Consider the following 14,463-nt stretch of genomic DNA (forward strand, 5'->3'; position numbering starts at 1 on the left):
CACAAACATGACCAACGGAAACCAAACACTTCAGTCAGGTGTGATACCAACGACAAAACTAGATATAGCTTCTCACTTTCTGTGTCATCTCACACAATAAATGTGCTTTTCCACATTTAGTAAATCACTGTATTTGAATTACAGCAAGTGTCAAGCTGATAAGAACCATGGGTAGGTCATGCGGCATTAATCTGACATTGGTGTAACATAAACAACTACAGTGGCAAGGCAAATAAGGAAATCATCAATTGACACAGGGAATTACACACTGAAGGTTTATGTGAAGCCTGCTGTGTGGATAATCAGCTGCCAATTCACAATCTCATAGTAGCTGTAAATTAGCAGAAGCTGTTCCATGGGGCCTGCTAAACTATTATGGTGCTGGAATAAAGCAAGTTCACACTGCACGTTTCCATGGTGACAGTCTGTCATTCAAACGCAAGGTGAGATCACGCCATCTGATAACGTTGCTAAATACTAAAAAAAAAAAAAAAAAAAAAAAAGATAACCTACTCTTAGGTTTGACAACCATGGCATTTACACGAATCTGAGCAAACATCTTTTATCTGCGGACTCTCCAGTGTGTCTGCAGAGAGTATCACTGGGGGCTGTTGATCTAAGATGTGGGCTAGATAAACTCCTTCACCAAATCACCACTGTTCCCCACTAGCTGACTCACCCCCTTCAAGTACAGGCTAATCAGGACGGTCGCTGTATTTTTATTTTGTTTTTCATTACACACACCGACCAACTCTGGAAAAAAAGGAGGCAAAGAGGCAATACCCTCATTTCCCCACCCCCATCTTTTTTTTCTATCTACAAAGAGGTCAAGTTCCAGTGGGAATGAACTACAAGGCCTAGCCTGACTCCCCTGATCAGCTCTCTCAAGGTATTAACCATGTTGGATAAAGGCTATTAATGGAGGGTCTCCTATATTATTAATTATGTATACTTACTGTGTGCATAATCAATCAAGGGCAAGGGTTTTATAGCCCTCATGAAAGTTTAAGAGTTACTTTGCCAAAAATCATATTAATCTACCCACTCAGGCTCTGGTGCAATATGAGATTTTACAGCTATTCCTTCACAAAATGTATTTGTTTTTAAATCCATAAGAGTGTAACCGAGGTGCTAAATAATTAGTCAATGTTCAAATGTTACCAGCAGCTCAATATACCACCGTTGTTTTTTGGGGGGGCTGTTGGGTGAAGCAATTCAATCAGCCACTTGCATATTTTACCAGCATTTGGCTGGTGGCCGAAGCTAATTTTGTGCCTCGCTCACACATTGACATCTCAAGACGGGATCCAAAGACACCATCGGCTACTGTTTACAGCAGTTACCATGGTTCAAAAAAGACAACTCCTTTCTTCAAAATCAAATGTAGACAAAGTGTAATTTTGCCCCTCTCTTATCCACATGTTGATGAGGAGCAATGGGTGACATTCACCTTTCATAACTAACACCAACAACTAAAACAACTTAAAATACACTAGCAGATAAGTTAATCTAGATATGTTTATCCTAGAATGCTTTATCAGGGGGAATAAGATTCAATGGCAACACCGTTTTCATTCAATCTAACCAATTTATAGCACTTTCAGAGCATAAAAACAACACTGAGATGAGAAAATTGGGAGTATGAGAAGGAAGTGGACCGTTAAAATCCTATAATATAGACTACTAGGAGAATATGGCTGTAGTAAATTTTAAAAAACAATCAAATCCCCATGAGACAGACACCTTAATTGTCCCAGTGGAGTTGCACTGTGACCTGAACATGACTGTGAGACTAGTGTGCACCCTCCCATAGGTCAAACCATAGTATATTAACCTAATGCATACACAGTTGAAAATATGATTATACTAATCTGATGACTTAACTCAGCTATAAGAAGAAGTGTCTGACCCTGTTCAAACATATAGAGTAACACGACGAATAGAGACACTCAAACCAAAATGAATAGAAAATTATAGGGGCAAGAAAGTTGTAGCTACGTGTCAGTTTCCCGTGGTCGGCTTTAACCGGTACCCTGAGGAAATGCTGTGTCTGTGACTTCAGGGGTCGGAGCATATGAACCAGCTTCACTAATACAGATACATGAATACAAGCCACATTTCCTGACGATAATAATCGATACATTAACCGCTGAAATAAAACGTGACATTTAGGAAATGATGAATCGGACCAAAAATGAAACGCTGACACACACAGGGAAGCTTTTAATGTTAATCTTCATGCTAGTTGGCTGAGAACTAAACAACATATAGCCCAATAAGATAAACAAATTAACTGAGTTTGAGCTGTCAACTCCTTCAAGTTTCTTTTTGCACTTACTAAGCAGTGAGCTCAGTTAGCTATCGTTAGCGTTAGCTGGGAAACTAAACATCTGTTACAGCTAACAAGTTACTAAATACCTTAGTTTCCAGTCGGCTTGACCATGTGTGAACGTAACTTATATTAATATCAACATATCATGCTTTTGACATTTTTATGTTTCTCAAAACACTTTATATTCCCGCTAAAATTGACAGTTTGAATTACTCACAGCTTACTACTAATGTAGCAAACATGTGCTAACGTCAACTGGCTTCAGTTTAATGGCAGGCTAGCAATTTTGATAGCAAACCAGCTAATGCTAGCTGGCATGCTGCCGCAGAAAAGTAAGCTTGGATGTTAATGACACTTGTAACCGACATAATGCCAGCACTGGCATTCAACAGACAATTACAATTACTTCGTCGTGTAAGTTTAATTTAAGTTGTGTGACATGCGACAGTTAGTTTAGCCTCCATTAGCCGTTTGCTCACTAAGCTAACTAGCAGTCCTTCTAGACTAACGTAGTGAGCTCACATATTCATATGTTAAAGAGTCCTACCATTTTAACAATTCCCCTTTGCAGAGTAGCAGCCGAAGAAGGGGCTGTCTGAGCTGGTGCCGAAACAGATGCCATGTTCACCGGTTTGGGATATAACGCCGTTGAGGGGTGACCAGGTAAGGCAGCTGGGACTTTGAAGTGAGTGACTGTTCTACTGAAAGCCAAAAGAAAAAGGCTGAACACTGATCAACACACACGTTATACCGGAAACACACTTTGCCATGCATACACACACGTCAAAACCTTTCCGGGGTCTGGGTTAGCAGAATGAATGGAAGTGAACGGAGCCGCTTCACGACAGCGTGGGCAAATGGAAATAAAGCCTTCCGGAGCAAAAGGTTCGACACGTCAGCATAGTGTGTAACCTAACTGATGCTGCCTTCACGGGCCGTCGGAAAAGTTTCTGTACACAACCGTCCCATCAAAGTAACACACACCTTTCATAGTAAATATGTGAGGAAAGGTACATCTTAGTTATCAAAAAAAATAATAACTAGATTTAGGATCCTGAGATTACTACATATGTTTTAACTATCGATTATTTAAAAATATATATATACGTAAAACTATAAAACTATATACTTCTTTGAAAAATGGAAATTGTATATATTAAAGTTAAAAATGTCATATTAAAGTATAAATTGTAAATTATTGCACACTTTTGCACTAATTTACTTTGTGTTGCTTTTTAATAGCATAATTACATTTATCTCATTCTCCTTCTGCATTCTGCACCTGCTGCTATATGACGTGGTGTGGCATGATGAAAAAACTGAAATGATACTAAACAAATCTAACACACTGTTATTTTCAAGATTATCAGTATTTATCAGCATGCTTAGTTTAGTTTAGTTTAGTTTAGTTTAGTTTAGTTTAGTTTAAGTTTAAGTTTTATTAGGATCCCAATTATCTGCAGCCTTGCTTAAGCTGGGGTCCGACCATAAGTATAAAAGTGCACATATAACAGTGCAAAATATAACAATAGGCTACAGCATAAAGTTTAAAATAAAAAAAAAATCAATCAATAAATCAAACTTTATGTAGCACTTTTCAAACACATGTAGTTCAAAGTGTTCTAAACCTGACTGATAAAATGTAGGATGTTAAAAATTAATGTAGAGACTAATGCATACCAAAACAACTGACAAGAAAAAAAATCATATCATCATCATACATGCACACACACAGGCTGGCAAGCATGCTGTGGTTTACAGCGCCCCCATTCATTAAGGGGGGGGGGTCTACTCAATTAAGGAAGCCTAATTTAATACACACATGAAACAGCATAAACATAAACAACTGTCCTAAATCTCAACATCACCAGTGTCATGAAGACTGACCTACAACATATGTGGTGCTGTTCAGTTGAACTATGCAGCTCCCAGATGTGAGTGTGAGTAATTATTTGAGTGTAAAGAAGGGTAATGGTGATTGGGGGGGGGGGGGGGGGAATCATGCTCAGGGAACCCACTCTAAATATTTGCAGGCTAATTCCCCAGAGGAGTGACTTGTTCTGACTAATATGAACAGTATGTGAAAAAGAGAGAGAGGGAGAAAGATTGAAAAAATAAAAAAGATGTATTGGAAGTTCAGCCAAGTCAGTCACTGCTGCTGGGGGATTTTTACCTGTTTGTCAATGACTAAACATTACCCAATTAACATTAATATTTTGATATTATATATAATTTCAAATATATCTTACCATATTGAGCATGGGCAGATCAAGCAAGCTGCCTTTACCAGCATGATTTTTTTAAACTCAGTTTCAAGCTGACAAATAGAAATTATAGCATATATCCTAGTCTTCAAACCGCCAAAAATCTATACATTTCTGCTATTCTGCATATTTAACTTAAGCTACATAGTATTTTTGAGGATTATAGAACAGTAAGAAAGGTTTTCGTATTCATAACGCAAAAATTAACAATTAACAATTAGCCTATGGTAATGAACACCAAAATGCACCCCACTGCTGTATTAAAATGTGTCCCAGTGTGTAATGCTGAGGTCTGTAATCATCGTTACAATATGAGTTATACGTTTCTCTGTATTACTGATCAGGTAAAACATAACCTGATATCACTTGGTGATCACTTTGTATCATAGCCTAATGTTCGTTATTGGACCACCCCATCACTACGTTTGGAAAAGGCGCACGGGTGTTTTTATTTTATTATATTTCAAATCAAATAGTTCGATCTTATTGGCGATTTGGTTTATAACAGCAAACTTTGATATTTATATTATAATTGCGTATTCTGCGAATTATTTGAGAAAAAACATCAATGTAATTCTCATTGAAAATTAACGGAATTTCTTAGAGGTGGATTATGATCAGAACCAAGGGGACTAATCTCCGCTCAGCAGCATTTTTTTTAACATATAGAAGAAAACGTTGAATAACAGGACTAACTCTTGGACTAAATGGTATTTTAAAAGGACGTTCTCGTTTAAAAAGTATGAGTTGTTCATTGAATAAGATGGTGCATGATGGTGCAATGTGTAACATTGTACTTTTAAAGTATTAAACATATCAAATGTAGCCCACGCTGCAAAATGTATAATTAACACTCCACCTATTTGATTTGGAGCTTTTTAATCTTCTTTTTTTTTTAAACAAGTGGGAGCTGCTTCCTTTTGCTTCATGCGATGTCCTTTTGCTTATTCTTAAAAGAAGCATGTAAGACTCCTTAAAAGAATAAATGGCATGTTAAAATTGGTGTTGGTGTGGTGAAGCTTCCTGTTTGAATCGAGGGGGGACGTGGAAATGTACAGGTAGGATATCCAACAAGAATAAAATATATAAACAAGCATTCATGTTCACAGAATTGAAATCATATTCACTAAACTTAAAAACTTAAAAAATGACATTCGATAAATGTCGTTACTGTCTCATAAAAAGGTGGAGAAACTTGCAAGACAAGCGACTATGGAGTCAGCTTCGTTGCGCACACTGCACCCGGGTGCGCTTTGGAGAGGTTTTGGTAACCTTTTTACGCGGCTGAATTACTTACACTTCTCATGGCTTCAGGACCCAGTTAAGCATCAATATACGTGTTTGATGCACAAGACAATCACCTTGGATGTGTAATTAAACTCTATAATTACTTTGCGGCACAATGCAGCCACTTAAAGTACCGCCCCCTGCCTTGGCGAGGCCAGATTAAAATTTACGCACCAGGAATATGTGGTGCTGCCTTAACAACACAACACAAGTACTTTAATCAACCTCGTTTGCCACACACAGTACGTGCAATAAAGCACTATAAATCAATGACCACATCAACTCCCCAGTAATAAATAAAATGGCTTGCCTTATTTGTCCTTTGTCTCGGTTGGCAAGGAGATGATGGTGTCCAAAAATGGCTGACCTCGGTCTAACCTGGCTGATTGTACACAGAGAGTATTATTGTCCTCTAACTCATGGTTAATGTATAATTTGGGCCATATGGCATTTTAAAATCCAAGCCTTTATTTCGGTGGCACTTCGATCTGTGTGGACCCAACTAATGATATTCAATTAGTCATTAAACAGGCCAAAAGACGAGCCTTGTGTGGGTTTTCACATAGGCTAATATTTGCTCGTCAAATATTTCCCTTTGAAACGTTTACAACGCATTTTTATCTGCTGGCTGCCCAAAGAACATCTGTGAGGGTTATTTTAGCCTCCCTCTTCTGGATAAATGAGGTCCCCCAATTGGCCCTTTCCTTGCACCCATGTACGAGTCTATTTGTTCACGTTTTGAAAGAAAATGTAATAAAGAGAGACTGCGTGATGGATTTATGATTTATCAAAAGCACTTTACCATATGGCAGTCGTCATTGGAACAGATTTCCAAATGTTTGTTTTATGAAACGAGACCAGAGATCCCTTTAATCTGAGCCACTTAACCTGGGAAAGGATGCTCAAGTCACGTGACCACAAGTCCCCCCCTAAAGCACGAGGAACATACGTGCTAGGTTTCTTTGAAAGATGGAATTTCAAACTTTGCATCCATATTTGTATCATTCTGGGGTGATTAATGCACCGAAGCAGTAAGCTGAAGGACATAACTGTTCTGTATGAAAAAATGATTTCTCCAATTAAGACTGTAGGCAGCCACTGCGCAAAATGAGTCTGAATTCCTAAACTTCAATATTACCCTGTTGATTTACTGATTATGGTACCACACATACACTTTAATTGAATGGCACAATTTATAAGAGTCCAGTGGTGGAAATAGGCTATTTGTTTATGGCGCTGAGTAAATGTAATATAGTCAATCAATACAATGAACTCTGCCCAGATGGGCGTTAATTCACTCTTCTGGTACAGAAAGGCACTTGTGACTATGTAGCCTAATATGCTACTGAAACAAGATGTTGCCAATATGATGATATTTAGGCTACTTGGTATGAGGCATCTTATTTTGCTTTGTTTACCAGTCACTTGGTGATGTGATTTTTTTTCTTCCCCTCTCTTAATAAATGTTTCATTAAAAACGAGGTCAAACTCATATTTGGACTTGCTTTTGAGTAGCACTGACTGTTGTCTTCAAACTTACTTGCTGGATGATTCATTTTCAACGATCATGACTCAGTCGATCCTTCATTTAAGATATTGAATCTTGTCTGGGGGGAAATCCCTGTAACAATAAAAATATACTGTAAACAAGGGACATGATGACATTCCAGCTGAATATGGAAACATGTCTGAGATATTTTGGCAGCATTTACCCACCAAACAAAAAAATCATTTCAAGTCTCGTCCAGGCAATATTGACATTTCAGGTAACAGACCACCACGTCATGTGGAGGTCTGCAGGACTATAAATTTCTGCAGAAGGGCGTGCTTCTGTTCACTGTCATTCACCGGGGAGTCAAGCGGAGTTACCTGATCAATTTACTTTACTGCACGACGTCGTTCTTCCCATCGAAGGTGTTTTTTCTCTGGAAATATTATCACATTACGCATCAGTTTCATCGCCAAGGCTGTGAGCAAGCGGAGATGTTCGGAACAAACACCGATGTGCCAAATAAAGGTTAATTGTTAAATGTTATTCTCATTAGACTGTAAGACTCCTAATTAAACACACTTTTGAGATTACAGTGACGATATGAGCTGCGATGGCTTTTGTTTTTACAGTAAGTAAGCCATTTAAAAACACATTTAAACAGTAGGTTGTGTTGTACTAAGGTGGTGGAAGTGTCAACCAGCTAGGGGGGATGTTTCTCAACGGCAGACCTCTCCCAGAATCCAAGAGGAGGAAAATGATTGAACTGGCCTCGGAGGGAGTCCGCCCAAGCCAGATATCAAAGATACTTCGGGTACGCACAACCTCTTTTTTTTGGCAAACGGCACAATTAACCACATGAAGACTTCCAAAAAGTAAACAAAATCAATCAGATTTTGGTGAGAAAAGTTGGCTAAGGCGTATACTATGATATTATTTCCACTGGTCAGTTACAGTAAATAAAACACATGGATACGTTAAGAAAGTAGAAACCACTGCGTCTTTCAGGTGTCCAGCGGGTGCGTCAGTAAGATCCTGAGCCGCTACCGACGCACAGGACTCCTGGTGCCCAAAACCATTGGAGGGAGCCGACCTCGACTTCTCACCCCCGGCGTCATTTCTACAATCATTCAGTACAAAAGAGAAAATCCAACTATTTTCGCTTGGGAAATTAGGAAACGTCTCACAGCAGCACGAATCTGCAAGGCCTCCAAAGTGCCCAGCGTAAGTAATAGGAATTAAAATCTTATGTAACTTGAACATTTTCAGCATTTAACGATGTTTTCCACACACTGTGTCTTGCAAGGTGTCGTCTATAAATCGGATTCTAAGAAAGATCCACTTTGTACATGGACCATTGTGCATGGAGATCAATGCGCACATCGCAACGGAGCAGGGTAAATCACATGTGCAGGTTAACAGATTACTGAAAATAAAGTGAAACGATGGAAAATCTATAAACTGTGTCATAAATACAATGATAACTAGTCCAAACTAAATCCATACATTCTAGATAACCTTGTTTGATAATGTTCCCACTACTTTACATAATAAATCTCATAGTCTGCAAACTTTGGGTAACAAACACAGAGGTCATTTGAAGTCACTTCGGCCAAGTCTAACCTGCATAACATCTATGGCATTTTCCAGCATTATAGTATAATATATTATTTTCAGGTTTTGACGCCATGGTTCAAGAAGAAGTCACTGTATGCAGTGATGACAAGAAGCGTAAAGGTGTCCAGCACCGAAACCGAACTACTTTCACCCCAGAGCAGAGCAGAGCACTGGAGCAAGGTAAAAAAAAAGACTATCCAAGTGTCAAATATAACATTTGGAAAAGCAGTTAAACATGTTTTTCTATTTCCCGGACCAGAATTTTCTCACAGCCAGTATGCAGATATGTACACAAGAGAGAAACTGTCAGCTGCTATCAGACTTCCTGAGGACACCATCAAGGTAGATTAAAAAAAAAAAAAAAAGTATCATGAAAGTGTTCTTTACTGTGTATGTTCATATTTTATGCAAGCCTTTTTTAGGCTGCGATATTATTACTAAAAAAAGGACTAATACAGTAATATCACTGTAAATGAAAAAAAACTGTTAACTGTAAACACTTTTGCAGTAACTTACTGGCATCCAGCTGGCAATAAGTTACAGCAACATTTACACACAAACTTTTTTACAGTGTATTACAATTTCAGTCGTTCTGCTCTTGAGATTATTATCTGTCTTTCAAAGGTCTGGTTCTCAAACAGACGGGCCAAGTGGAGGAGGGAAGCCAAACAAAGAAGTAGCACACAAAGTAAGTTCTTACTTGGATTTGTGTGTGAGTGTGCATTCAAGGCCTGATACGAATAGCACATGTATTCACACTTTGGAATTATTTGACAAAATATATGTTTCCTTTACAGTGGAAGACCTTCAAAAGCAAAGGGATTTTTATCCTGTGAATCCCACAGCGCCATGCAGCTTCACACTACAACAGGTGCAGCACGAATTTAAACAAACCATAGTTCTGAAAAGCCTTTTTTTGTCAAACATCTTCTGACTGTGAGTGATGTGGTCCGACATGAACACACTATCTTTTGCCAAAGTTGGAACAGTTTTGGTTGTTTTTAGCAACATATCAATTTAAACTTGGTGACAGCTGGTCACTGTCAATAAAATCTCCCAAAACCAGTTTTTGAGTGTTAAACTCTTAAGATGTTTTTATGGAGAAATACTTAATTTTTGAGACCAACATCTGCAGGCTTTGAAACTTAATAATGTTTCAGTATGTGACTCATATTTCTAAAAACCCATGAAGTACATGTGGTTTTTGGATTTTCACAGATGACAGGCACATACTATATAGTAACATTTATACTATGTTTGTGTTGATTGGAAGACGACAGGAGTTTACTGTAATGCTTCAGAAGCCTGTAAGAGCTACAGCACTGCTCCCAGGAAGTTACAAGATGGCTACCTTTTCTCAGCAGAAAGAGGTAAGAACATGTTAATTATATATTATGTCAGTGTTATTACAGTAGCTGTCTCTGTAACATTTGATTGTTGGTACAATCTGGTTTCTAAAATGGTATTCTATTCATGTCCAATTCTAAATATTTATATCTGCCACACATTTTACATAACATCTAATTATATGTATGTTTTCCCATTCCATCAATCTGACGTGCAGGTATTGGCAATTCTGAGCGCCTGACATCTATCTCTATGCCATCCTCATTCCGCCATCAGCCAAGTAACATAATGACCATGACCGAGAAGACGCCACTGACTCTCCACACAGAGAGAATCAGTTTCCCACTGGTTCAGCATCCCACAGACATAAGGACGTGCCTTCCTTTGGCAACAGAGACAATAAGAACAGACTGCCCTGTGACCCACTGCTGGAACCAGCAGGGCTTTTCTTTCTCTTTGAGCCAGTATCAGACAGAAGAAAGGTTGTTTGGCCAAGCCTGGGATGTGAATCCACATCGCTACCTCGACTGAATGTGTGACCACATTTTTGACATAAGTGAACATGTTTGATGCACAGTGTTGATAATGCAGCTCTCACTGGATTACTAGCAAGCATTTTTGATGAATTTGAGACTGGAGGAACAAATTCTAGCCAGCAGAGGGTGACAGAGGACTAGAGTTACAATCCTGTCCCTTGTGCTCAGTTTTGTTCTTTTTTAAATTCACTATTGCACCTTTCTTCACTTATCATTCTTTCTTGGACATGTAATATTGAACTGATATGAAGGAGCACAGAAGAGGAATATGTATCGAGTATAATTCAAAATTCAAAGTTCTTGTTGTGATCTTTGATTGATTATCCAAATGGATGGTAAAATTAATCAAAAACAAAGTCATTGCAACTATGTAAGAGACAAAGTGTTGAATAAAGCTGGGAAGATGAGATGGCAAAAAAAAAAAAAAAATGCCATGGTCACTTTTACTGTGTGACCTAATGAACCTCCAGGCAACAGAGCTGTAATATGGCATGAATACGAAGCCAGTTAAGCAGCTGCCAGAAACCGTGTCCATTTTAGGAGATGCACCTAATATCATACTTGGATGTTCCACAGTTTATCTGGTCAGTGCTTTACTATGATTGTAACATAAATCATAGCTCCACAGATCATATAAGGTTACCACTGGATATTAAGATTGTTATCTCTTTTATAGTGTTGGGCTTGCTGTTTAAGTACAAAAGGAGGGTAAGACGGTCTTCCAAGATTTCTTTCCAGGGCAGGCTGGTGGGAAAATCTATAAAAGTGTAGCTTCAAAAACTCTAAACATGACCTGATATCTGGTCTGCTCGGTATCAGTTTTTATGACTGCAATAGGACAGAGGCATTGAGTTCTTTCATGTCCCTTTACTACAGATTAGAGACGGTCAGACTCTGAGTTTCTAAATAATTGGTCACTGGGGGGAAAGGTTGGGATCAGAAGGCAAACAGCTTGGTCAGCAGCATAGAAGCAGCCTACTGGCAAAATGACCTATCGGAATTTGACACCATGAAGCCAGATAGGTAAATTACATCTCCATATGACATTTGTGTTGTGATTTGCACTGCTATGTATCATCTGCAGGTTATTGAAATTACTTTCGCATCCAAACCTTAAGCTGAGGCCAGGTCTGGTGTTACTGATAGCTCCAATAGGGGTTACGAAAAAGACTTTCCCAAAGCAAGCAGTGCTTGCCTCAAAATAATAATTTGACACAAAAATCAATCTCACATTTGGAGGAATACGTTTATCTTATCTCATATTGAGCAACTGAAAGTTTCAAAAGCTTTTCCAAATTGAATTGTATCTCACTGGAGTCTGGGATGTCCAAATTCGGTATCCGAGAGAAATGTTATTATTTATCTACTTTAGTGCTTTTATCCACTTAAGAATATTTATCATGTACTAGTGCTCTGGGTGATAAACGTTGTAAACTGCAAAAAAACCCTCAGTAAACAAATTCTGAGTGTGTTCTGCTGGCATGCTCCAAACCCATTAGGAAATTAGGAAAATATTAATAGAAAGGACCAGAGGTAAAGATTGTAGCTAACAACAGCTTGTTTATTAAAATCAGAATAATACAAAGGCTACAAAATTCAGAAAAGGTCAAAGGTATAAAACCACTCACTAACACAAAAAATAGCAGCTGTTATAGTTTACATTATACAAATATTAACAGGATTGTCACAAAGTAAAAATATTAAGGATGATATTTACAAAAATTACAAACTGTAATGTACACAATGCAACGAGCTATTTACATAACGGTAAATTAAATAACAGTCAAAATGAAATAAGAGCAAGGTTGACAAGAAAACAGATCAATTCACAATAAAATTATATGGTCCGCCACTGAGAATATTTGATATTTGGTTTCACTTCTATAGTCAGTCACGTTTGTTTTTAAGTTTTATTCCCTTACATTTTTTTTACTTCATCGTGCTTTTAACCTGTGCAGAGATACTGAAAGGATTGCATGTGTCCTCAAAACACAATAAAGGCCACAGTGATTATTTTTATTATGGAATACTTTGTGGTGTTTTGAATGAAGAGCATAAAACATATAACATAACATGAAGTCCATTGTCTTAAAGCCTAATGTGTTAACGTTTGTTCCTATGTTGTTCTGCACTGGTTTTCATGTGATATTCAGAACAGTCATCTCATAGCTGGTAAGAGCCACAAAAACACAGTAAATGCATTGCTGTTAATGCTAAATGAAAGGGAAATAACAGTCCATCATGGTTAAATTTGCAGAATTTAAGGGGACAGATAATATCTGGCCTTTTGAAAACTTTTGCTAATGGTCATGGACATAATTTTGTAAGAGAGATGTATCTGTTCTCAAGTTTAAATAGCCAAGTAATAGAAATGGCCAACAGCAAGTAGCCATTGATAATGTAATTACACATCTTCACCTGTAGCAGTGTATGCCTTGTTTATTAGGCTTTACTTGCCTAATCTGCCTAAATTTCATGTTTCCACATTATTTATTGTTGTAAACAAACTTTATTATATTTTTCTATATTCTATTCAATGTTAGGAAAAAAACAAAATTAGCAAAAAACATGCAGCCTTGAAGTATAACTATGACCATATGAAGCATTGTGTCCTTGTCAAGTTATTTTATGTTTGTGTGGCTATTCCTTCAAAGCAAAGAAACAAAACTCTGAATATCACACCAAAATCTGGATTCAGTTTACAACAATGTAATCTCCTAATTTAAAAAATAAATATACCTAACTCCTACTTACGAGCTACCAGTCTCTTTAAATATTAAACATAATCAGAGGCAAGAAGAAGCCAATCTGATGTTACTAAGTGAACCAAACATATTCCAGATCTATAAGACCTATAAAATCTTACAGCATGGCAGAAACATACTCAATAAATCTGCAGTTATGTACATAAGGAGTCACTTTCTATGAAACAAAAAAAGTATAAAATATCCTACTGACCACACACAGCCCGCCAGGGGCCACAGTTCCCTCCAAACTGGAGACCAAATAGCCATGTTATGTTTGGCATGGCTCTTCTCTTTCTCATGCAACAAATATTAGCATAAGATTTGGAGCAGTTCGCTCAGTCCTACTTAGACCCTCTCACGGGGAAACTAACAGTTACAGCTAACTAGGGAAAAGGTAGTCCAGCTACTGCACACAATTAGCACTGCGTGGTTTGCCAAGTCTACTGCAGTTCGCTTTTCGAGCAGCAACGGTGTATCTTACATACTTAACTACTGGTATACCTAAAGCCAATTTTTAAACTTTGCTAGACTTACAGATGTGCATTTTAAGATATGTTCTCACAGGGACTTTGAGAGTCTTTACTACCTAATAATGAATTTATAATGACCTTTTCATGCTTTTGCTTTTCTTCTTTTTTGGTATTGCCATATTTCTTTGTTGGACTCTTTTAGTGACTGAATAACATTTGAAGTAATATTTGTAAGATATCCCGAAATTTATGACCGGATTTGTGTATTTGTTGACATTAAGGAACACCATTTGTGTCCATCCACATCACTTGCGTTGGAGGTAAAAAGATATGTTTTGCAGTCCAGCTCAACACATGAAAAAAACACAGGAACT

The 14,463-nt window shown here is 37.8% G+C and overlaps 2 protein-coding genes across 2 annotated transcripts in view; one reads left to right on the forward strand and one right to left on the reverse strand.

Moving 5' to 3' along the window:
• snd1 (staphylococcal nuclease and tudor domain containing 1) overlaps positions 1-3,183 on the reverse strand; it is a 177,855-nt gene extending 174,672 nt beyond the window's left edge. The window contains exon 1 of the mRNA XM_062444103.1: positions 2,880-3,183. Coding sequence (XP_062300087.1) covers positions 2,880-2,954 — 75 coding nt within the window. The 5' untranslated portion in view covers positions 2,955-3,183. The remainder of the gene's footprint in view (positions 1-2,879) is intronic.
• A 2,574-nt stretch (positions 3,184-5,757) lies between these two features.
• pax4 (paired box 4) lies at positions 5,758-10,867 on the forward strand. Its single transcript, XM_062443557.1, has 8 exons — positions 5,758-5,842; positions 8,056-8,186; positions 8,381-8,596; positions 8,679-8,769; positions 9,050-9,169; positions 9,249-9,331; positions 9,614-9,677; positions 10,554-10,867. The coding sequence occupies exons 1-8, from the start codon at positions 5,758-5,760 to the stop codon at positions 10,865-10,867; spliced, it is 1,104 nt and encodes a 367-aa protein (XP_062299541.1).
• The last annotated feature ends 3,596 nt before the right edge of the window (positions 10,868-14,463 follow it).

This window comes from Scomber scombrus, chromosome 22 (assembly GCF_963691925.1).
Source record: "Scomber scombrus chromosome 22, fScoSco1.1, whole genome shotgun sequence".
Classification (NCBI taxonomy): domain Eukaryota; kingdom Metazoa; phylum Chordata; class Actinopteri; order Scombriformes; family Scombridae; genus Scomber; species Scomber scombrus.